The sequence below is a fragment of the Phoca vitulina genome, unplaced genomic scaffold (genome assembly GCF_004348235.1).
Source record: "Phoca vitulina isolate PV1807 unplaced genomic scaffold, GSC_HSeal_1.0 scaffold25, whole genome shotgun sequence".
Lineage (NCBI taxonomy): Eukaryota > Metazoa > Chordata > Mammalia > Carnivora > Phocidae > Phoca > Phoca vitulina.
Window position 1 is genome coordinate 39660831 of NW_022589728.1, and position 25698 is coordinate 39686528.

The 25698-nt window shown below is 32.9% G+C and overlaps 1 protein-coding gene across 5 annotated transcripts in view; it reads right to left on the reverse strand.

Annotated features, from left to right (window-relative positions):
* Window positions 1–222: 222 nt before the first annotated feature.
* Window positions 223–25698, reverse strand: part of TRIQK (triple QxxK/R motif containing) — an 84615-nt gene continuing 59139 nt past the window's right edge. For all 5 annotated transcript variants that reach the window (XM_032421690.1, XM_032421689.1, XM_032421688.1 and 2 more), the window contains 2 exons: window positions 9217–9302; window positions 223–3984 (listed from right to left, as the gene is read on the reverse strand). In XM_032421690.1, coding sequence (XP_032277581.1) covers window positions 3871–3984; window positions 9217–9302 — 200 coding nt within the window. In that variant the 3' untranslated portion in view covers window positions 223–3870. The remainder of the gene's footprint in view (window positions 3985–9216; window positions 9303–25698) is intronic.

The window sequence follows — 25698 nt, forward strand, 5'->3', positions numbered from 1 at the left end:
CTGTTGCTAAGGATAAAAAAATTATTTAAGAATGAGGCACTATGTTGAATAGGGCAGCAGTTCAATTGTTTTAAATGAATTTACTGGTCCACTATGGATATTTCCACACTGGTATAGTTCTTTGAGTGACTCTCCCAGTTCCCTTCATATTTACCTGCATTGCTAAAATACAAAATAAAATAGTAAGAATGTTTCTGTTGGCACTGAATTCATCTGCTAGGTTTTTTTTTTTTTTTTTACTGTGGGTTGCACTGATTCTAGATATGATGTCAGTGGAACAAAATCTAGCAAACACCATTCTATCCAGGCTGCATTGGAGCAATTCTAATAAAAGAAGGCAGAGCCGCTAAGGGAGAAATGGTAGAAATCTCCCCAGAGAAGTCCAAGGTAAGTGTACTTATCTTAGATAGGCTCTGGCTCAACAACCTTACATTACGGATGGAATATATGAAAATTCTCTAAGTTTAATTTCTAGAAGTTTTATTTCTGAAGCCCATCTAAATAAACCATAATTTACTGAATTATCATTGACTATATCATTTTAGAATCTGGAAAATATAGTGCTTTAGTATTCACATAAATATAAGCATTATAATGAAAATTTAGTTTTATTTTTGTTGGGAGTGAGGATATATAATAAGTTAAATTAAAAACACTGAGGGTGGTTTTCAACAATACTAAGATAAAAATAACATATTTGATTTCCTAGAAAAGAGCAATCAATGTTTCTGTTCTACAGCAAATTTAACACTAGTTGTTTTGACCTTAAACAGGAACAGGATGAAACATATATTTGTCCCAGAACATTCAATGATCATAAATGTTAAATGCTGAGTTAATCAATATAGTGATTTCTAAGTTTTATTTATTAAATGCAAATAATTTTTGATAATCTCTTACATGCAGCAACTGTACCAGACTCTGAGAGCACTAAAAGAAATTAACTTAAATTTTGACAAGCATTTATTAAATATGTGCAGATCACTACACTACTGGAATTACAGAAATGATAAGAACATATTTTCAGGATCTTGCAATCATTGGTTGGGGTAAAAGTATTTCAGAAAAATTGAAAAGATGGAAAATCTTCAAGTATTTGCCACCTTAAAACAACAAACTCTATACTGTACTATGATAGGCTTTTTGTTCATTTGTTTTAAAAGAAATCCTGGATGAGGTTATATTTTTACGATATCTCCTCTCAGATGAATCTATAAATGTTTATTTTGCATGCAAAATAAGAACAAGCTACTCTTCAAGCTTCATTCACAGTATTCCATAGGCTATATGTAAAGTCTGCTGCATTAGCTAAAATTTATCCTGCAGAGTATGTTAGCAAATAGATTCTAACATTCTGAAAAGTCATTATAATTTTTCTGTTTTTGTCTCCTGAATTACTCTGAGCAGTGAATTATTGGAGGAGAAAAACCCACGCCTAAAATTTGTGTCTGGTGCCAGTCTTAGATTTATGCCAAACACCACTCACTATTCAGAAGTGTGGTCTGCTGAAAATGTAGGCCAGATATCACCTTTCTATCTTCAAAGATTCAAACCAGATTTCAATCTGGGATTTCTCTACAGGCCCCTTCCCAGTTAATGTGAGTTTGAAAAATTTACATTTCATGAAAACAGTGTTGTATAAACATATATTGTCTCAGTTTACCTGCTATTTATTAAAATCAGAGTTGAGCCTTTGGGACTTATGGTTCTCTGGAGCCATCATAAGTCAATTACACAAATGGATTAGCCAGAGACTCAGGATATCAAGAAAATGAGGTACCCAAACTAGCCTATAATTATACTATGTATAGATTAATACTTATTACTATCAGAAACAACCTTTTTCCCTCAAGAGAACACCTCAAGAACAGAAGGGAAGAGTAACACTTTTTTTTCAGGGTAATGAATTTCAGACATTTCCAAGAGTATACTCATCTATTTTAAATACTGTAAATTCTGTTGTATTTCACTTGGATAGGTATCTAATAAACAATTATTACATATCTTCTCATTTAAATTACTACTGAAATTAGAAATAATCTTTATTTAATATGACTTTTTAACACCATATGGGAGGTAAAATAACTAAATGAAAATTGTTCACGTAAATGTGATAGGAGTGGGGGAAAAGCAGTATTTCTTGACATGTGGCATGTCACTCAGGAAAGGAAAAGGCCCATCATATCCAAAATGCCAGCTTGGATATTCCCTTGCCACCCACTTCACGAACAGACATACCACATGGCATTAAATGCTGCAACCTTTCCTAAAAATGCCACTTGGATTGGTCTGCTGTGGTGAGTGTATAAGAACTCTTGGTCTGTCTCATGAGTTTGTGATTTCAAGGGGTAGAATCCAGTAAATAACACTGGCTAAATTTTGCCCTCAGATGTTTGGCATAAATGATCTGTGAGGATACTGGAACTTTGGGCTGTTTTCACATTGATAAAATAAATTATGCTACTTGAAAAAATTCTACAGAACATAATGCTACACAGTCATATTCAACTATTTCCAAAAGTCTCAAAGAATATCGAGTGTATTCATCAAAGCTTTCTTCTCTGGGCAAATATGGAAACAATCTTAACATTTTATTTGCTCTTCATAAATACAATGTATATGATATAAAACACTTTGTGCACATGGTTCTAACTATTAATTTTTTATACATCTTTATATAAGGTAGTAACTAACAGCTCTGCTGTGGACACATATTTTCTCATTTTCTAAGCTTTATGTATTCATGTGTTCTAAAAATATTTTTAAAAAATCCATTACTGGTAAAAATATTGAATATATTGATTGTTATACTCCAACAAATTCAAAATATCTTGAAAATTTATGTAAACAAAAAAATTACATATGCGAGTAATATGAGACATATATTTTCTATTATTTATCTTTCACAAAACAGTTCTGATTAACTCTCAATAGACAAAACGTAATTTTGTAAACCAACTTTGTATTGTTTAGGTTTAAGAGACAACCCAAGAAAATTATTCTGAGTAGGTAGGACTTCCGTTACTGTTGTGTGAAAAAAAAAAAAAAACCTGCACAACTAAACGACAGATTGTTGCATATCTCCCTAACAAGAAGGGCAAACTGATACTGCAAGCAGCCAGAACCACATAATTAAAATAGAATTCCAAGTTTATATTAATACAATAATAAGTTAATTAAAATCAAGATCAACTGAACTTTCTATTTACACCAGTTCAGACAGCCCAAGAGGAAAGGAACTCTATTTTACAGACATATGTGACTCTTGAGCTTCTGTCATCCAGGTGCCATTTCTGATGGAGCACATGTGCACTGAACAGTTGGCAAAGAAGGAAAAAGATTACTGTAGATGTATGGCAGATAGTCTCTCTAATGATATAAAATATGTCTGGAAAGAAAGCAGGGCTTCTTTGTAAAATGAAAAATTTCCCATGACTTTTCCTTGCTTCTTAGGCTCTGAATGTGATTTGAGAATGTTTCTGTAAATGAGGATATATACTTTTACTTACGACGTATATGGAACAAAAATAGATTTAGTAATCTGTAAGTGATGGAGTTATACACATAAATTGGCTAAGACACCAGAAGAATTTAGGATCTGTTTTCCATTTAATCTAAACGCACCATGAATAGGTTGCTTGTCAAAGTAGAAAGATTTATAAAAGTATCTGGTAGCATACATTATACTCCATTGCTAGGTAAGGTTCTTTTCTTGATATCCTATGCAACTATTTAAAAAGATATTTCTGAAAACTGAAAATACCAGCAGAAAGAATTCAAGATGTTCCAGTTTCAGTACTTTAGAAAGTATTGGTCCCAAGGGGTGCTTTTGTAAAATTATTTCCCTTTAATGCATTGATTGCTGTTCAGCTAATCTTCATCTCCTTCCAGATCAGGGTCAACATCTGTGGACAGTCTGAGATAAAAGAAAGCATAGAAAGCCAGTAGGAGGGCCAATATAGCTGCAAGTACGAGGCCAACTTCCTGAGGAGGGAAAAAAAAAAAAAAGTAGGTTTGAAATTGATGAAAAGAGATTGGTTAATGTTATGAATTTCATCAGAGAAAATAGCGATATAATTCCATCATCTAGAATAATAATTTAAACCTAATTAATCACATTCTTTTTGTTTAACACTTCTTGTCATTTAGTAAAGTAACTTATTTTGTACTTGACAATACCAACTGCAATGACAAGTACATCAGTGGGTGACTCATTTCTGTTATTATTCCTATGTAATTTGTGCTTTTCTAATAGTAAAATTAAACTTTATAATTTTGATATATTTGCATAGTTTGAATATCAAGATGTTGGGTGCAAGCAGTGTAGTTTGTGCCAACACAGTTTCTCTCTTCTCTATTTGAGTATCTTTAACTTTATTTGTTGCTTCAATTAATTTGTTATTAGTTTCAGCTTTAGGACATGATTTTAAAACATGTATCTTTCTTTTTCTAATAGGAAGAAACTGCTATTATAGCCAGTTTCTAAATTATGTCTCTGTAAATCTTTATTAAATATTATTTTGTTGAAACTAAATTTAAACTCTAAATTCCATAGTTTATAACGTGGGGGAACAAAACTGAAGACTCTTAGTTCACGAAGCAAGATACAATATAATTTATCAGAACTGTGAAGGGTGATTCTGAATATTTCATTTGGTGATTTGATGTGGGTTATATTAATTATGTTAAAATAGTAGCCAAAAATTTACTACATATATTATGGCAAAAATCCTATTATCTCTTAAGAAGTCCATAAACTTCATATTTATATGAAATATAGAGTGTGCAGTATACAACACACACAGACTTACACACATACCATTAAGGAATATTCTTGATATTAACATAGCATTTGGCTAAAAAGATCAAAAAAGAGCAACTAGTGCCAGTTCCATATCCTAAAGAGCCTAATATGCCTTTCTAATTTTCAATTGTGTATCACACCCATTCCCAGCATTGTTTTCTGGAGAAGCAAGTTATTTGCATTTACGTGAATATATTTTACATTTCATCAGAATGTAAAATTACTAATTCAACATATACTACCTAATAAACTTTAAAAACATTAAAATGAATTTGGTTTATAATCAACATGAAATTTTTACCTGGATGTTGAAATTACAAATGGGCACTTTATACAGATATTTAGCTTCAAATTTACATTTATTTAGATTTCCAAGCTATGAAAATAAATATTGATAAAAATCAGGGGGTTGATAGACTCAGTGTCAACTATTTTAATCTAATACATCAATATAATGTCAAACGAAAGTGAATTTTTCTTTGTTGCAGTTGGAACACTTCAGCATCTCAAAAGGGCATGGCAGCATCAGACAGGTTTCATTTATATTCCTATATCCACAGCTGTGCTCCCAGACCCATCTGGTTACACAGCTACTAATTTTAAGAGGATGTAATAAACAAGTGACACACAACTGCAAACTCCATCTGTTCTGTATAGTGGACAACAAAACTGTTTAACAGCAGTCACCATTCATACAAGCTTAAAGCAAGAATAAAGTTTTTACTCTTGATTGGAGGCCATCATCCACATCTCATTTGATAATCACCTCTAACTGCTGCTTTTCAACTGCTCCTTGTCCCTTCAAAAAACTCTCTATCATCTTCACTATACATTTTCAGGCTATCCAGAGGCATGAAAATGGGTTTTAAGGGTTAGAAGCCAAGAACCTTCATAGAATACAACTCCAGAGGATCCATTAATTCAATGAAGTCTACTGAATATATGGTGGAGGGGGTAGGGCTAAAGAGTATTAAATGGGGAGGAATAGCAACATTTAAAAAAAAAATGCCCCATACTGTTGTGGGGACTGAATGTATAGAGGTTAAACAACGATAACATTTGAAAATACTGCTTGCAGGATACTGGTGACACTAACCATAACTTAGAGACCTGTAGGCATTTATGACCCCCCACCCCCTGGCCATTTTTAGTTTTACATCCGAAATCACAAAAAAAGAAGAAATAACGTTTCCAGATGTCTCATCCCAAGAGGTTGTTCGCAGGATCTGGTTGACACTTGAAGATTTTATTTATGTAACAGATAAATTAAATTTTTGATACTTATTCTTTTATTAGATTACACCTTTCAAATAAACCTTTCAAATGAACTAATTAATTAACAAATATGAATTATCTTTTTTCTTCTAAATACTGGGAAATATGGGTATTTACATTCTAAAAAATTTTTAACAAAGTTGTAATTCTTAAAAAATAATCTAACTGAACAGCAACCAAATAGGAAATCTTAGTTGTGCTAATATTTTTTAGGTAGCACTCATTACTGGATCACAAATTACAACATTTTGTTTACATTGGTAAGACACAGGAAATAAAATAGCTTCTAAACAGAAATTAATTCTAGATTTTGACACAATAATATTCACATCTTATTCTGAATCATTACTGTTCTCCCAAAACATTTTCAATTACTAAACATATGTTTACAAAAAGGCACTAAAAGTGTTTGAGCATAAAGACTGTATTGTGTATTCTTTACATCTCCAGTCCTAGATCTCTCAGTCAATACTGTTGATTTGATTTTATGTGGTAATGAAATCTGGAAGTTATTTCTTGTATAAATTCCTCCCAGATGATCCTGTCTTGGTCATCTTTCTTTCTATAGGTTCTACAACATTGTAATACTTACAGCATTTCTAAACAGAAAATGAAGGATTGAGTAAGATTTAGATAACATATATATGAAGTATATTAAAATCATGTAATACTTGGAAAACTTTACAACAGCAATATCAGTATCTCCACAGCAAAACTAAGAACATTTTATAATATGCAATATAATAACACAGTGCAGCCTGAGTTGAAGTGGGGGATCTTAAGGCCACTGACAAACAACCAAGGAAGTCTTATTTGTACAAACCAGCAGTGGCTAATTCAAAGAAATATTTCCTCAATCAGCTAACAATTCATAAGTGAATTTGATGTCCTGGGTTCAATGTTAACTGTTTTTGTGGTATTACTTAACTCTTCTGACAGCCCTGTGAGGTAATAGCATAATCGCTTTTGCAAATGTGTCAGCTTAGACTTAGCTAGATCAAGACGACAGGAAGAGGCAAGAGGAATGTGATCCTAGGCCTCTTTCTCCTGTGTTCAGTGTTGTCATGGCTGGCATTTTTCTATTCCATGCAGCTGTTCATATTTTCTATAGATTTAAATTATTTTAAGAGCATAACTATGATTCATTCTAAAAATAAGCAGTAAAGTGATAAAATACTATAATATTATGGTCATCCTGTACCAACTAGATAAGAGTCAAACATGTTTGATGTTCATTAGTCCTTAGTTGCTTCTCTGACATTATCAATATGGATAAAATCACTCACTGGGGAAATTAAACAGCATTAAATGGCAATTGCTGAAAGAAACTTCGTTATTTAAAATCCTATGCTAAAATGACAAGGCAATCAAAGTTTGACAGAGCAAACTAATTAGTATGCCAGATTTGAAATGTAAAACACCTCCATGGTTCTGATTCTAAAGAGTTTCAAATCATTTTAATGGGCTCTTCATATAATTTTTCAAGCAAAGTGACCAATGCTTAAAGTTAAGGTTTTTGTTTTCCACAGGTTTACAAATCAAAATGATATGTTAGCTTATTAAAAAGAAGCTATGTTCAGATGTCGTTAGAAATTCTTCTGTACATGCATTAGATCATAAATTAAATCTAAGAAAAACTTTTTTCTCAAAAAAAATAAGCAAATTCTGCATTGTTTATAAAATGATATTAGATAATTGCATTATAAGGTAGATTTATCTGATACTAGTCATTTCCTCAAATTAAAATAATAAAAATTATAAGAGCAAATAAAGAGAATGTATATATATTAATAAATGAATGGCTGCACCATTTCTCAAATTCTGATTTATAGCTGTTCATTATATTGTGCCACAAGTGGATTTTGCTACCCCAATATCTTTCTTTAAAAAAAAAAACCCAAAACCAAAACAGAGAGTTAAAAGTGAGTGACATAGTGCCTTGGTGGAAAATTACAAATAATGCTCTCACTATAAGAGACAATCACCAGGTAACTAACTGTACAATAAAGAGAAAAAAAACCCTAACTAATGCTTTTAGAAATATCATGTCATGGAAATAATTTTAAAGATGAATAAAATTTCATGTGAAATTAGAAGAAAACTTCAAAAGATTAATCATCTGTCTTTTCAAAAAAAGGCAATTTACTTTTTTTTTCATTAAAAACTGACACACAGCACTAACTGAGGGGATTGTGTTGTGAAAACATACCGTATCACACGGCAATGCTTGATCAAAATCAGCAATCAAGAGTAAAAAGAAGGCAGTGTTTCGTGATCATAATAGCAAATTCTGGAAGACAACCAAATATATCATCTGGCAGTTCAACAGCTGTTACAGCCTAGTAGTAATACCTTGGCATTTGCTATAAGCTATAACTTAGAAAAATTGATTTTTCATCTGCCAGATAAAAACCAAAATCTCCTTTTAACATTTTAATATTTAAATAAAGTATATATACTAGTCACTTTAATTTTACACATTTGACAGTAGAACCATCAAGTTAATTTTTGTATTTATAGTTTGATTCACCTCTAAATACTTGGCAAAAAATTGACATGAGTAATAATGTAAACGTAATTTTGTTGAACTTCATTGTGCTAGCACATTGGATTAATATCTGCTAACATCATTCTCAGATGCATTTATCCCTCTTAAGCAGTTAAAACACTGGTTTTCTAAAAGAACAAGTTTGGGGACATCACTAGAATTTCATCATAGAGAGTACTGACAATAATAATAATACACAGAGTAAAATTACATATATTAATGATCTAAGTATCTATAATTACAACTAAAATTTCAATAACCATAAAATTAAATTTATTGAAATTAAGTTTTTTATTCAGGCCACATAAATCACTGAAATATTTGAACAATATACACGGTAGCTAGAGGAAAAAATAAATTGCAACTTTCTGTATAACTGGTTTTCTTATGTGACATTGTGTTTTATTTTAAGACCTGATCAGAATGATGTTTCCCATTAAGTAAATTCCTTATAAAAACCTTCAATTCTGGCATTGACTTTGATTTTGAAATGTCATAAAACATTTAGCATTCAACATTTATGCAATTCAGTTTTAGAAAATGAAATGGCATGCATATATCAAATTTTAAAGTTACCAAATACAGGTACCTTTATCCCTATTGCTGTTTTCTTTGCTTCTGCTTTTAATTTGGTTGCTCGTAAAATAGGTTTGGTTTTTTTATAATCTTGTTTACCTAGAAAGAAATAATTTCAGGCAATGAGCTATGCTTATATATAATTCAAGTTTAACAGCCATCTGAAATGTCAAAGAATGTTTAAATACAGTAATACTGGGACACAGAGTTGCAAAGTAGCTCCCAGTTTTGGAAACCATAAACTTGTCACCCTAAGGTCAACATCTCCTCTCTTAATTTTCTGCAGGAAGAAGATCCAACAGACGTCTTTGATTTGGTGTGCAGTGAAGAGCTAAAAAGATAAAAACTAATTTTAGAGAGTAGGATGTTTAAGGTAAAGACAGTAAACCTTTCGGAAGCATTTAGAAACAAATGGGTAAATGAGTATACATAAGATCCCATTAATAGGTAAGTTAACTTCATCTTCCTACATGAAGAATAAGAGCTCCTTATAAATTTATTTTATTAGGGATATATAAAATACCCAAATAATCAATTTGAGGAATATCCTCAAGTTTTCTGTAAGAAACTAAGGAAAGTTAAGTAAATACTTAACTTTCAGTCACTGAATTCATTAGAAAAATACATATTTAACTTTGTTTGCTCTTAAGAGAGGACAGAATAAATATGGCTAAATAAAAGATGTAGGAAAGCCACATTTAGATATTAGTTCCAATCTTCTCTACCACATTTCACAGCCAAAGACGAACAAAACTAAGTTAGTTAACATCACCAAATTTCCTTTTTTGTGTACCATTTGATGACTAATGAGTAACAAACCTGAGTTTGCGCGTAACCTGGATGAGTTACATAACTTGTGAAGAAAATAGATTTAACATAACAAAAAACAAAACAAGAGTAACAAAAACTTTGACTAGAATAATATACTCTTCTGTTAACCAAAAGAACTTTTAACTAAGAACTGGGTCAATGGGTCTCAAATACAGCATATCACTCTGTGTGGGAGTTAGCATAAAACCATGTGATCTCTCTTTTAGTTTGCCTTGTTTCTATCTTGCTCCCTTTCCTTCATGATCGGTTCCTTTCCAAATCTTACCTCTATATCTCCTTTATGTAAATAATACAACTTCCAACTTTAAGTTCCACATCTTCCTCACATTGAAATAAATCTGAACACAATTGATCTACACTACAGTATATCATAAAAAGTTAATGTGCAATAAAATGTCTTTGTTAATGATTCAAAAGTGCCTTTAAAATCCATATAGATTTTTAGAATTAGAAATGGCAGGGAGAAGTTAGTCAAAAGGATGGGAGTAATGAAGAAATGCTCTATTTGTGTTCATTAGACACATAAAAGTGTTAGTTTGGCTGAAGAGCTACGTATTGGTTTTTTGTTTTTGTTTTTTTGTTTTTTTGTTTTTAAAGACCAGTGTATGCTATTTCCTTAACTGTGATCATATAGCAGTCATTCTGGATCTACGAACATGCGGAAGCTTAATAAATATTATTTGATGATAAGGTTTAATGATCCAGAAATGAACCAATTGTAAAAATGTACATCAAATGATCTAAATTTAAATTGTGGAATGAACAAACTACAGAAAAATATTACTCTGACCCATTTTAAATTAGCAACATTTAATTTTGCTGAAAAAGCCTTGACAAGTATTCACTCTGATTTCACATCTCAACAGTCAAACTATTCATGTCATTATTCCTGCTGAGACATAAACAGTTCAGAACAATGAAAATGGTGACACATCAAATGCCTCCACTCAGGGTTACAAAGCAAATTTCTAAGGAGAATCTAAAGAGAAATTTGAAGATTATAGATCTGAGGCCAAAAAGTCATTTCTTGTTTTCTCTTATATATACCCTATAATAATCTCTGGGTGCAATGGGAAAAAATAAATGGAAAAAGGATTATCTTAACCCAAATGTTTTACATACACATATGCATTATTCTGGATGATGTGTCTGCCATAAAACAGATTCAAATATACCTCAAAGAGTCAAGGTTAAAGTGAGAATTTATCATTCTACTTCACTTGCCATATAACTTATTGGTTAAATAATGTGTTCCATTTCAATTCAACTCCTGTATCTCTTAGAGAATAATACCTCTAGATTCATATTAAAGTTGACATGAACATTTGAAACTGTATTTATAATAAATAGATGGTTTTAAAAATTATTTACACCTGGTACTTTCCAAATAGTGCATCTGTCAGTAGTTTAGCATTCTGCTTGCTAACTATGATATCCAAAAGTACATACTGAAAAACGAGGTTTCAGTCTATTAAGTGAAAACGTTTACAGGGGCATCTGTTCTTTATAACTAAAACTAGATATTTCTATTATACCTAAAGAAGTTTTCAACATTTAAATTTTTTATGGCTTCAAGAAGGATACCTATGCCTACACAATTGTAAAAAATGTAAAATACAGAAGCCCCTGACTTCTGAGTACTTAGAAAAAAATACATATATATATGTATATATATGTGCATGTATGTATATATATGTATGTATATAACATATATAATAATCTAGATTTTATATGTAGATGGATTCTTAGACATAGTTGGGCCTGATTTTGGTTATATCAATAATGCAATAACCAAAGTAGCTGTTTGACAATTGCTCATTACCTTTTATATGAGAAGAAACCTGGAGAATTCAAGCCTATGAAGCTAATCTGGGGCCTCAATTATTTAGTTTCTCTGTTTAATGACACCATTCATCATATTTCTGTATTTTCATTTCCTATGGCATAGTTTAAGCAACAAAAGCTTTTTTTCTCCATCTCCAAGCTTCCTGATTGAGTGATTTATGCTTCCTCTCTCCAATATAATCTTATAATACTACTTTATTATATTTTATTCTTAAATTATCACAATGAAATTGACTTTTTTTTCCTTTTGGTATACAGTTCTATGAAATTTAATGCTCTTCCATAGATTCATGTAACTACTACCATAATCACAGTACAGAAGAGTTCTATTTCAAAAAACTCCCCATGCTATCCTTTCATATCCATGCCTCCTCCCAGCCATAATTTCTGGCAACCACTGAGCTACTATCCATTTCTATAGCCGTGTCTTTTCAGTAATATGGCAATAACATTACAATGGCTTCTTTGATTCAGCATAAGGCCTTTAAGTTTTACCCAAGTTGTATGAATCACCAATTCATTCTTCTCTATTGTTGATTAGTATTCCATTATATGAAGGTACCAGAGTTTGTTATTCATTCACTCACTGAAGTGCTTTTCGGTTATGTATAGTATTTGGCAAGTACAAGAGCTACCTATAAGCACAGGTGTATGGGTTTTTACATGAACACAATTTTTCAATTTATCTAGAGTAGGACTACTGAGTCATATGGTAAGTATATATTTAACTTTGTAAGAAACTACCAAACCATTTTCCAGAGTGGCTATAATATTTCATATTCCCACCAGGAATGGATCAGAGTTCTGGTAGCTTTGTATCAGAACTTGTATTAGTATTATTACATCTAGATTATCTAGATTATTTAACTGTTTATAGTATTCCTTTATAATCCATTTTATATTAAGATCGATAGTAATGTACTCTGTTTCATTAATGATATTAGTAATCTGAGTGTTCTTTGTGGTTTTTTTTTAACAGTGTTAAAGGTTTTCAATCATGTTGATCTTTCTAAACAAACTTTTGGTTTTGTTGATTATTTTTTTATTGTTTTTCTCTTTATGTTTTTTCCACTTTAATCCTCATTATTTCCTTTTCTTCAGCTTTGGGTTTAGTTTGCTCTTTTCATATTCTAACTTGTCTAGGCAGAAAGTTAGGTTATTGATTTGAAATCTTTCCTCTTTATAAACATAGTGTTTAACAGGTGTAAATTGCCATCGAAATACTGCTTTAGCAGCATCTCATAAATTAGCAAGGAGAGGAAAAAAGTTACACACAGAAAACATATGTAGACTTCTATTATATTTATCTATGTGGTTACCTTTACTGGTGTTAGGTTTTTGCTGTTGTTGTTGCTTTCTATATATGGATTTGAGTTACTATCTTGTGTACTTCCATTCCAGGCTCAAGGACTTCCTTTAGTGTTTCTTGCAGGGCAGGTGTGCTATTAACAAATTATCTGGTTTTGTTTATCCAAAAATATCTTAATTTCTCCCTTTTTTAAAGGACAGTTGTGCTGGATATAGAATTCTTGGCTGGCCATCTATTGCTTTCAGCACATCATATGTAATATGTTACTCTTCTCTTGCTGCTTTCAACAATCATTCTTTATGTTTGACTTTCAACAGTTTGACTATAATGTAGCCCAGTGTGGATCTCTTTGAGTTTATCCTACTTGAAATTTATTGAGGTTCTTGGATAAAAAAATCAAACTCTATGGTGACTAACATAACATAATTTAAAAAAAGGCAAAACTACTAAAAAAAATCAAAGTGTTTCATCAAATTAGGGAAGTTTTTGGATATTATTTTCTGACCCTCTCTCTTCTCCTCTCATTCTGGAAGTATTGTTGTACATAGGTTGGTATGACGGATGGTGTCCTACAGGTCTTTGTGTGTCTGCTCATTTTTTGTCATTCTTCATTCATTCTTTTTCTTCATGTTCCTCAGAAAATCTCAATTAACTTTTCTTCATGTTCCCTGATTCTTCAGTCAGTTCACATCTGCTTTGAGGTCCTTCTAGTGAAATTTTTATAATCATTGTATTTTCCAAATCCAGAATTTCTATTTGCTTTTTAAAATACACATAATTTATATTTCTGTAATGAGGTGCTTTATTTTGTGAGGTATTGTTCTCATATTTCAATTCTTTAGACAGGATTTTCTTTAGTTTTTTGAACATATTTCAAAGGGCTAACTTAAAGTCTCTGTTCAATAAGTCCAAGATATGACCTTTCTTAGATATAAGTTCTATTATCCTTTTTTGTGTATGGAGCACACTTTGCTGATTCTTTATGCATTTTATAATTCTTGTAGAAACTGGACATATCAAATAATGTAATGTGGCAACTCTGCAAATCATATCTCCCCTATAATGTTGTTGCTGCTGTTTGTTTTTCTTTTGTTGGTTTTTTTGTTTGTTTTTTTAATGACTTTTATGGTCTAATTCTGTAAAGTCTGTATTGTTGTCATATGCAGCCACTTAGCTTAATGTTCATCTAAAGACTGGACAAATATTCTCTTAAATGCTTTGAACCAATGTCTTCCAGCTTTGCTGGGGAGCTGTGTGGAGTATATATGTTGGTATATATTTATATGTTGGTATATATTTTCCAAGCTCTGACAGGAGTTTTTAGTCCTGTCTTAGCCTTCACTTCCTGCTAGCTTCCTCAAGGTCAGCAAGAAGTGAGAAATTTTACAGCCTTTTCAGGTCTTTATTGGACAAACCACAGGCTTGTGGCTTTCTAGATTTCCAGAAATCTATGTTGGAGATTTTTAAAGACCCTACGGACATCTCATTCCCAGTTTTTTAATATTTTTAGGACTGCCCCCTGCTAGTCCCAGCTAGTAATCCTGCTTCAAGTAGTTGCAATGTTAAAAACTTGCCTCTGACTGTGTCAAATTCTGGGAGAGGGCTCTTCACACAGACAGCTCTAAGTCTAGTCAAATAAGGGCAAGTTTTGAGAATGAGGCTTTTCAGTGAGTTACCAGACAGGTCAGATAGGGACAATTTTCTGAGGATGGAGTGTTGCATAGCTCCAAACACATTCTGCCTTCTCCATTGACTGCAGGGCACTGTTTTTCACAACTACAATAGTTGCAAGGATGAGCAGAGAAAGATGGAATTAAGATCAGTTAAAACCCAACAAAGCCTAATGTGCTTACTGAGATTCAGCAAGCAAGGAAAGAATTATAAAAGTGAATAGACTGCTGTAGCACAGGTGTGTTTTCCTTAAAAATGCCAGGCAAGACACTGTTGTCCCTATTGGATGTATGTTCTTATTATAGCTTAATAGTTTTGCAATAAAATGTGAAAGGCACATGCATAGTTAGGAGTATTATACTCTTGTTACTGAAACTTTAGATTCGTGATAAAAACTACAACTTATCTTTAGATAATATCTGTGATTTAGTTGTGAAATAAAATTTCCTACTACTCTTCTCTCCAGTTTTGTGACTGGTTTAAACTGAAGAGTATCCTGAAGTTGCTAGATCTGTACTATTAAAAAGTTACATAATTATTTTTAACTATTCATGTTATAATAGGATTTTCTTGATATTGTGAAACCAAAACAAAGTACAGAAAAACATGTAATGTTCAGGATGATACATTATGACAAACGCCATTCTTAATCCCCAATCTCAATGACCACCATCAAAACAGCCATAACATTCTCTTTAATTCTCTCTAAAATAACTACATATAATTTAAACTTATGAGATTTATTTATACTAATAAAATGCCATCTTTGTATGTTTAAATTAAAGTTGCAAAATTAATATTGTAGTACAAAATTCTATAATATGGGAAACTGCTTTTATGGCTTGGTAAGAATACAGATTCTATTATCCATTATGTACAGTTCTTAATAAGGAAAATACATTTAAATAATTGCATTACTAAGATTACCAATCCAAACAGAAAATTTCTCTAAAAATCATGACATGGAGAGTTAAAATTCCTTCAAATCAATCTGAGATTCTTAACAAATAGAGAGTGTGTCAATGTGAATTACTCATTACAAAACTCCTTTTGCATATAAAATTCTAGATCGTTCTTGGGGAGAAAGTGAAAAAGTCCTCCCCAATTATGATAATGATATACCTAAATAATACACTTAGAACAATAAAATAAATTTATTTTTATATGAATACCTGGATTTACAAGAACTTACATAAGGCAAAAATACACTTAGGATGTGTGGCTTTAGTATTTATTCTGTAATAGATTTTAGCTTTCTTTTTTTTTTTTTTCAAAATGAATCTGGATTTAATGTGGAAAAATGGACATTTCAAAATTAAGAAATATTAAAACTTGCATTTTCACACAGGAAAATATGTGATAAAATTGCTCTTTAAACTAATCTCAGCACTGATTCCCAAATTATTAGTATATGCACATAGTTACTGAGTAGAAGGTAAAATCTCTGAAGTAAGGTTATTTTGGCTAGCAAGTAACAAAATATTAATAATTTTCCTCAGGAAACAAGAAAAATATAAGAAAAAATATATATAATAGTTTACTATTTTCACCTGCATCCAAAATTTTAATTGCATAAGTCATTTTTTTTTTTGCATAAGTCATTATTTTTTAAGGTTAGTAGAGAGAATTGCCAGAACCTCTGAGAATAGTGTGACATTAGAACATATCACTGAATATAAGTTTTCCTAGTTAATCTTGTACCTATTTAAGCATAATTGAAAATGTTCCCTTATGGTCATGAGAATTTTTATATTGTTTTCTAAACAACTCTTTCATTCATTCATTCATTCATTCATTCATTCATTAAAAACTATTTACTGGGGGATGCCTGGCTGGCTCAGTCAGTAGAGCACGTGATTCTTGATCTCAGGGTTGTAAGTTTGAGTCCCACACTGGGTGTGGCGATTACTTAAAATCTCTATAAAAAATTATTTGTTGAGCACTTACCATGTAACAAACAATATTCAAGCTACTAAATATACAGTAGTGTGAGCAAAACAGACCAATTGCCTATTATCCTTGTTAAAAGATAAATAATAAGCAAAAAAAAAAAAAAGTTCAGTTTTCCAGGTGATAAAAAGCACTAAAAAGAAAAACAGAGTTGGTGAGGGGCAGAAAATAAAAGGGAGAGAAGTATTGTTTCAGATAGAGTGGTCAGGGAAGGCTTCCTTGATAATGCCAGTTGGCATTATTACTTGATGTCACTCCACCAGATACTTAGATGACTTTAGGGAGGAAGTCATGTTGATATCTGGTAGAAGCAATTCCAAATACTGGGAAAATCAAAGTGCAAAGACTCAGGAAACATGAATGCTTAGAGGGCCAAAATGTCACTGCAGTCTCTCAAGTCAGAAAAAGAGCTTTATAGGTAATAAAATAAAAGTACGAGAGTAAGGTCAGCATCATGGCAGCATAAGTTGTTCCTCTTTTCCTTGCCCTTTCATTTACAACTAATTAGACATCCATAACCAAAGAAAAGCCCCTCTGCAGCACATACCAGGACACTCAAGAGACCCATTCATTCATGCACCCAAAAGTGGGTGGACTGGATAGCAGAGGGGGCAGTGGAGCAAGGGGAGTTGCACCAGAGGTGGCAGCTGCAGAGAAGACTGCTGCAGGTTTTGCTATGGGCCAGCACAATCTTTCTGGCAGAAGAGGTGGAAGGTGAAGGTGGTAAATGGGGTCTGCCCAGTTTTGTGTTTTGCAGCTGGGGAATCCATTGCTCTCTCTTAGGAGGGAAGTAGACAGACAAAAAGAACTGAAGGAAAGTGTCTCCTGCTGTCTGCCTCAGGGTTCTGGCAATAGAATCAGCCACATTCCTCTGTGAATCCTTCTTCCACAATCATGGAACTCTCAATAGAGCTGTGGACACACCCACAGCCCCAAGAGCTAAATACACACCTACCACCACTCTGCCACCAGCTTTTTTTTTTTTTTTTTAATGCCTGGACTCCCAACCTTAGCACAAAATCAGCTCTGATAAGAAAAACCAAAAGATTATGCTATGCCACTACCTTCTGGAAGGCAAAAAGGAAGGCTCCTAATTACCAACCTGTTGAACTATTAGAATCACATTAAACAAAATCTTGACTAAATAAGAAAGGTGGACACTATTTTCAGAAGCACTTTTCATCAAAAATGAGAAATCATGATAATATATCACTAAAAGAAAATGACAATTTCCCTGCAACTGAACCCAAAGATATGGAATATTGCAATCTAATGGATAAAAGAATTCAAAATAGCTGTTATGAAGACATTCAATGAGCTACAAGAAAACTCCGAAAGGCCATAAAAAGATTTCAGAAATAAAATTAACAAACAAAAAGAGTACTTTACCAAAAAGATTGAAATTCTAAATAAGAACCAAACAGAAATTCTGGAGGTAAAGAATTCAATAAATGAGATAAAGAATGTATTAGAATGCATGTAAGTACAGCAGATCAGATGGAAGAGAGAATTCACAAGCTAGAAAACAGGCATCTAGAAATGATTCAGGTAGAAGATGAGAAAGAACTAAGATTTTTAAAAAGTGATGAAATCTGAAAAACAAACTGAGGGTTCTAGAGGGGAGGGGGTTGGGAGGATGGGTTAGCCTGGTGATGGGTATTGAGGAGGGCACGTTCTGCATGGAGCACTGGGTGTTATGCACAAACAATGAATCATGGAACACTATATCTAAAACTAATGATGTAATGTATGGGGATTAACATAACAATAAAAAAATTAAAAAAAAAAAGTGATGAAATCCTACAAGAGCTATCAGACTACATTAGAAAAGCCAATGTAAAAATAATGGATATTTCAGAAGAAGAGAGGGGAAAGAGGGCAGAGAGTTTAATTAAGTAAGTAATAGCTGAGAATTTCCCAAATCTGGGAAGGAAATGTATATAATTCCATGAAGCTTATAGAACACCTTATTACTCGATGCAAAAAAAAACCTCCAAGACACATTTTATTAAAACTGCTGAAAGTCAATGATAAAGAATTTTAATGGCAGCCAGGGAAAAAAAGACAGTAACCCACCAAGGAATGCCTATTAGATTATGAGTAGATTTCTCAGCAAAAACTCTACAGGTCAGGAGACAATGGAATGATATATTTAAAATATTGAAAGATAAAAACCGCCACCCAAGAATACCCTCTCTGGCAAAGTTATCCTTCAAATATAAAGGAGAAATAAAGGCTTTCCCAGACAATTAAAGCTGAGGAAGTTCATTGCTACTAGACCTGCCATATAAGAAGTGTTGAAATAAGCACTTCAAGCTGAAAAGAAAGGACAAAAGGACATAAAACTCTGATTAAGGTGATAAGAAGTCAGTCAGAATTAGATTTAGAATCTTTTTTAAAATAGGGGCACCTGGGTGATTCAGTTCGTTGAGTGTCTTGACTCTTGATTTCAGCTCAGGTCATGATCTCAGGGCCCTGGGATCAGCTTTGCATTGGGGCTCCATACTCAGGAGGGAGTCTACCTGAGCATTCTCTCTCCCTCTTCCTCTGCCCCTCCCCCTGCTTGAGTTCTCTCTCTCTGTCAAATATATAAATAAATCTTTTCTTTTAAAAAATAATCTCTTTTAGAATATATTAAACTCTTAATTATAGCAGAAAGGTAAAAGGAAAAGAACATGAAAATTATGGCTACTACAACTTGGTAAGAAAATCACAGTGTAAAAGAGATCATTTGTGTCATCAAAAATATAAAAGGGGAAGAATGAAATGACAGAACCCTTACAGCAAATGAAGATAAACTGCTATCAGCAGAAAAAAAAGACTGTTTTATTCATCAAATTTTTTATACAAACCTTGTAGTAACTACAAAACAAAAATTTAGAGGAGAGGCATGAAACAAAAACGGGAGACAAAGCAAATCATCACAGAAAACCACTAACTTAAAAAGACAGAAAAAGAAGATAAAAGAAACAATGGAAAGACAGAGTAACCAGAAGGCAAAAGATAAAATGACTGTAGTAAATTCCTTACCTAGCAATAATCACTCTAAATGTAAAGGGATTGAACTCACCAATCAAAAAGCAGAGTGGCCAAATAGGTTAAAAAAAAACCACACACACAAACAAACACATACAAGTCCCAACTATATGCTGCCTACAGGAGACTCATCTCAGCTCTAAAAACACACATAGGTTCAAAGTGAAAGGGTGGAAGATGATATTCCAAGCAAATAGAAACCTAAAGAAAGTAGGTGTAGCCATACTTACATCAGACAAAATATACTTCAAGACAAAAAAGTAACAAGACACAAAGAAGGTCATTATACGATGACAGAGATCAGTACCTCAAGAAGATATAACAGTTCTAAGTGTATATGCTCCTAACATTTGAGCACCAAGATATATTATTAAGTAAATAATAACAGATCTTAAGGAAGAAATAGATGATAATATAATAATTGCAGGGGACTTCAATACCCCATTATACAGCAATGGATAGATCACCCAGACAGAAAATCAACAAAGAAACTTTGTAATGAACCACACTTTACAACAAATGGACTTAATAGACATATACAGAACATTCCATCCAATAGCACCAAAATAAACATTCTTCTCAAATGCACATGGAACATTCTCCAGCTTAGATCATATGATAAGTCACAAAACAAATCTTAGCAAATTTTAAAAAATTGAAATAATACCAACTATCTTCACTGATCACAATGGAATGAAACTAGAAATCAACAACAAAAAGAAAGTGAGAAGATCGATAAATATGCAGAAACTAAACAACACACTTCTAAACAAACACTGGGTCAAAAAAGGAATCAAAAGGAAATTAAAAAAAAAAAACTGAAACAAAAATAAAATGGAAAAACAACATACCAAAACAGTCACATAGTGTTTCAAATCAAATAGTGTGGGTTGCGGCAAAAGCAGTTTTGAGAGGAACATTTATAGCAGTAAACATATATTAGGAAAGTAGAAAGACCTCAAACAACATAACTTTACACCACAAGAAATTAGAAAAAAAAATAAAAATAAAGCGTAGTTTGCAGAAGGAAGGAAATAATAAGGATCAGAGCAGAAATAAATGAAACAGAGACCAGAAAAACAATAGAAAAGATCAATGAAACTAAAAGCTGGTTCTTTGGAAACATAAACAAAATCAACATAACCTTTAGCTAGACTAAGGAAAAAAAAGAGAAGACTCAAATAAGTACAATTAGAAAGGAAGAGGAGACATTAAGCTGATACTACAGAAATATGAAGGAGACCTCTATGAACAATGATTTGCCAACAAGTTACATAACTTAGAAGAAACGGATACATTTCTACAAACACACAACCTACCAAGACTAACTCAGGAAGAAATAGAAAATATGAACAAACTAATGAGTAAAGAGACTGAATCAGTAATCAAAAAACTCCCAACACAGAAAACTCAAAGACCAGACAGCTTCACTGGAAAATTCTACTGAACATTTAAAGAATCAACACCAATCCTCCTCAAACTCTTTCACACTCTTCCCAACTCATTCTATGAAGCCAGCATTACTTAGATACCAAAACCAGATAAGGATACCACAGTAAAAGAAAATTATAGACTAATATCCCTGATGAATATAGATGCAAAAATTCTTAACAACATATTGGCAAACTTATTTCAAGAATTCATTAAAAGAATTATATGCTATGGCCAAGTGCGACTTATCCCTGGGATGCAAGGATGATTCAATATATGCAAATCAATAAATGTAATATATCACACCCATAAAATTAAAGATAAAAATCATATGATCACCTCAATAGATGCAGAAAAAGCATTTGACAAAATATAAGACCCTTTGATGATAAAAACCCTTAAGAGGTTGGATATAGGGGCGCCTGGGTGGCTCGGTCATTAAGCGTCTGCCTTCGGCTCAGGTCATGATCCCAGGGTCCTGGGATCGAGCCCCGCATCGGGCTCCCTGCTCTGTGGGAAGCCTGCTTCTCCCTCTCCCACTCCCCCTGCTTGTGTCCCTCTCTCACTGTGTCTCTCTCTGTCAAATAAATAAATAAAATCTTTAAAAAAAAAAAAAGAAGTTGGATATAGAAGAAACATACTTCAACATAATAAAGGACATACGTGACAAACCTACAGCTAACATTATACTTAATGGAGAAAAATTGAAAGCATTTCCTCTAATATTAGGAATAAGACAAGGATGCCTATTCTCACCACTCCTATTCAATACAGTATTGAAAGTCCTAGCTAGTGCAATTAGGCATGACAGAGAAATAAAAGACATCCAAATCAGGAAAAGAAAAAGTAAACTCTCTATTTGCTGATGATACAATCTTATATGTAGAATCAACAACTTTAGTAATGTGGCAGGATACAAAATCAACGTACAGAAATCAATTGCATTTCTTTACACTAATTATGATGCATCTGAGAAAAAGAAAACTATCCCATTCACAACAGCATCAAAACAATAAAATACTTAGGAATACATTTAAGCAAAGAAGTAAAATAGCTATACGATGAAAATTACAAGACTTGGCTGAAAGAAACTGAAGAAGACACAAACAAATGGAAAGACATCCCATGCATGGATCAGAAGAATTCATATTGTTAAAATGGCCATACTACCTAAAGCCATCTACAGATTTAATGCAATCCTTATCAAAATACCAAAGCATTCTTCACAGAAATAGAAGAAAAAAGTCCTAAAATTTGTGTGGAACCACAGAAGACCCTAAATAGCTAAAGCAGTCCTGAGAAAAAAGAACAAAGCCAGAGGCATCATGCTTCCCAATTTCAAATTGTAGTATAAAGCCACAGTAATAAAAACAGTATGATACTGGCACAAAAACAGACACATCAACCAATGGAACAGAATAGAGAACCCAGAATTAAATCTTGGTATATTTGGTCAACTAGTATTTGCCAAGAATACCCAATATGGAAAGGATAGTTTCTTCAACAAATGGTGCTGAGAAAACCGGAGAAACATATGCAGAACAATAAAATTGGACCCCTATCTTACAGCACTCACAAAAATTAACTCAAAATGGATCAAAGACTTAAACATAAGACTTGACACTATAAAACTGTAGAAGAAAACATAGGGAAGATATTTGTCAATATTGGCCTTGACAATGATTTTTTTCTTTTTTTTTAACATGATACCAAAACACAAACAACGAAAGCAAAACTCAACAAATGTGTCTACATTAATCAAGAGCTTCTACACAGGAGCACCTGGTGGCTCAGTCGGTTAAGCATCTGCCTTTGGCTCTCAGATCATGATCCCAGGGTCTTGGGATTGAGCCCCACATTGGACTCACCGCTCAGCAAGGAGCCTGCTTCTCCCTCTTCCTCTGCCTGCTCCCCCTACTTGTTCTCTCTCTCTCTCTCTCTGTCAAATAGATAAAACCTTAAAAAAAAAAAAAAATCTTCTGCATGGCAAAAGAAATGAGATGAAATGACAAACTATAGAGTGGAAGAAAATTTTTGCAAACTATATATTGGATAATGGGTTAATTCCAAAATAATAAAGAACCCAGCCAACTTAATAACAAAAACCCCAAACAATCCAATAAAAATTGGGCAGAACTAAATAAAAATTTTTCCAAAGAGAACATCAAAATGGCCAACAGACACATGAAAAGATGCTCAACGTCACTAATCAGGGAAATGCAAACAAAAACAACTATGAGCTATCACCTCATGCTTGTTAGAATTGCTATAACCAGAAAGACAAGAGACAACAGGAGCTGGCAAGAATGTGGTGAAAGGAATTAAGAGTACTCTCATTTTGATAAGCACTGAGTAATATATGGAATTGTTGAATCACTATACTATACACCTGAAATTAATATAACACTGTATGTTAACTACTCTGGAGTAAAAATTTTTTTAAAAATGTGGTGAAAGAGAACCCTTATACATTTTTGGTGGGAACGTAAATGTTCCAACCACTATGAAAAACAATATGAAGCGTTCTCAAAAATTAAAAAAAAAAAAGATGTATCACATGATCCAGCAATTCCTCTTCTGGTTATATACCCAAAAAATGAAATCATGATTTCAATGAGATATACGCATTCCCATGTTTATCAGAGCATTAGTCACAACAGCCAAGATATGAAAACAACCTGAATGCCCATCAATGGATAAATGAATTAAAAAAGATGTGGTAAATATACACAATGGAATATTGTTCAGCTATGAGAAAGAACGATATCTTCCCATTTGCTATACATAACATGTATGGGTCTTGAGAACATTATGCTAAATCAAGTAAGTCAGATAGAGGTGACAAATACTGTATGACATCACTTATATGTGGAATCTAAAAAAGTCAAACCTGTTTAAAAAAAAACAGTAAAATGGTAGCTACCAGGGGATGAGTGGAGGAGAGGGAAAGGAGTGATGGTGTTTAAGAGTATAAACTTGTAACAAATATAAATAAGGGGCATCTGGGTGGCTCAGTCGTTAAGCGTCTTGCCTTCTGCTCAGGCCATGATCCCAGAGTCCTGGGATAGAGACCCGTCAGGCTCCCTGCTCAGCAGGAAGCCTGCTTCCCCCTCTCCCACTCCCCCTGCTTGTGTTCCCTGTCTCGCTGTGTCTCTCTCTGTCAAATAAATAAAATCTTTAAAAAAAAAAGTAATAAATAAGCCATAGAGATCTAATGCACAGTATAATGAATATAGACAAAAATGTTATACTTTAATTATGTAATGTGATAAATTTTGTTACATCAGCAATCATAATACATAAATGTATCAAAGTAATACATCGTATACCTTAAACTTATACAATGTCACATGCCAAATTTATTCAATTAAAAAAATAAAGTAAATTTAAAATTAAAAAGTTGTATTCCTGATGGTAGGCTCAGAGGTCCAGAACAGACCCTATGAACACTGACCGTTTCCAGGTGTATGGGTTAAAATGATAGGCAGGATCTTCAGCTTGGTTCCCTGATATGTGCTGTGAGAGCTATTTTGAAAGTAAAAGTGAGGTAGAAATATTACTCCCCTTCCTTACTAAAATGATAAATCAAAGGGAATGTACATTCCTGGAAAAGTTTCAGAGATTCACTATATCATCAAAACTAAATATACAGTCACACTGTTTATTTCCAGAGACCTATTTATTTTCTCACTGTGGCTAGTTGGTCTTGAGAGACTAACTGAGCACTATATTAAATTCAAACTTATGGTAGAATTTTCTTATTGTTCTTATAGTAGCAGAATGTAAAAGTCCTTTATACATGGTCACAAATAGCTAACTATGCTAGCCAATGGTTTTTTCTAGGTTCTAATCACAGGTACAAGAGACTATCTGCCTTTACTGGAAGAGGACAGCAGTATACTTATAGTCCTGCTCAAGAACTAGAACAACTGTCTATCTCAGTGCTATGGTCTCAGTCCAAGAGAATTTAACTGCCTCACTACCACACAATATATCACAATAACAATGATACGATGTAAGGCTTGGAGAAGACATGAAAACTGCCTGAGATGCCTCATTCAAATACATGGATAAGAGGGAGATGAGAGAATATTCTGTTAAATACAGAAACTTGCCATCTAAATCTGATTCATAGAGGTCCACTGATTTAGAGCATGTCAGGATTGTTTCCAAGAAGAAAAGTCCAACTTGCTGTACTTCACACTATATCTACCATTAATAAAGGTACATAGGTCTAACTTACCAGCTTACTTAACAACATTCTTCTATGATCTATGAGCCAACATTCTTCTGCTAGGTATATATTAGAGAGAAACTCTTGTACGTATGACCAAAGAACAGACGTGTCCAAAAATGTGCAATGAATGCTTATAATAACATTCATAGAAAAAAAGAAACAGAATGATCCAATGTCAAAACCAG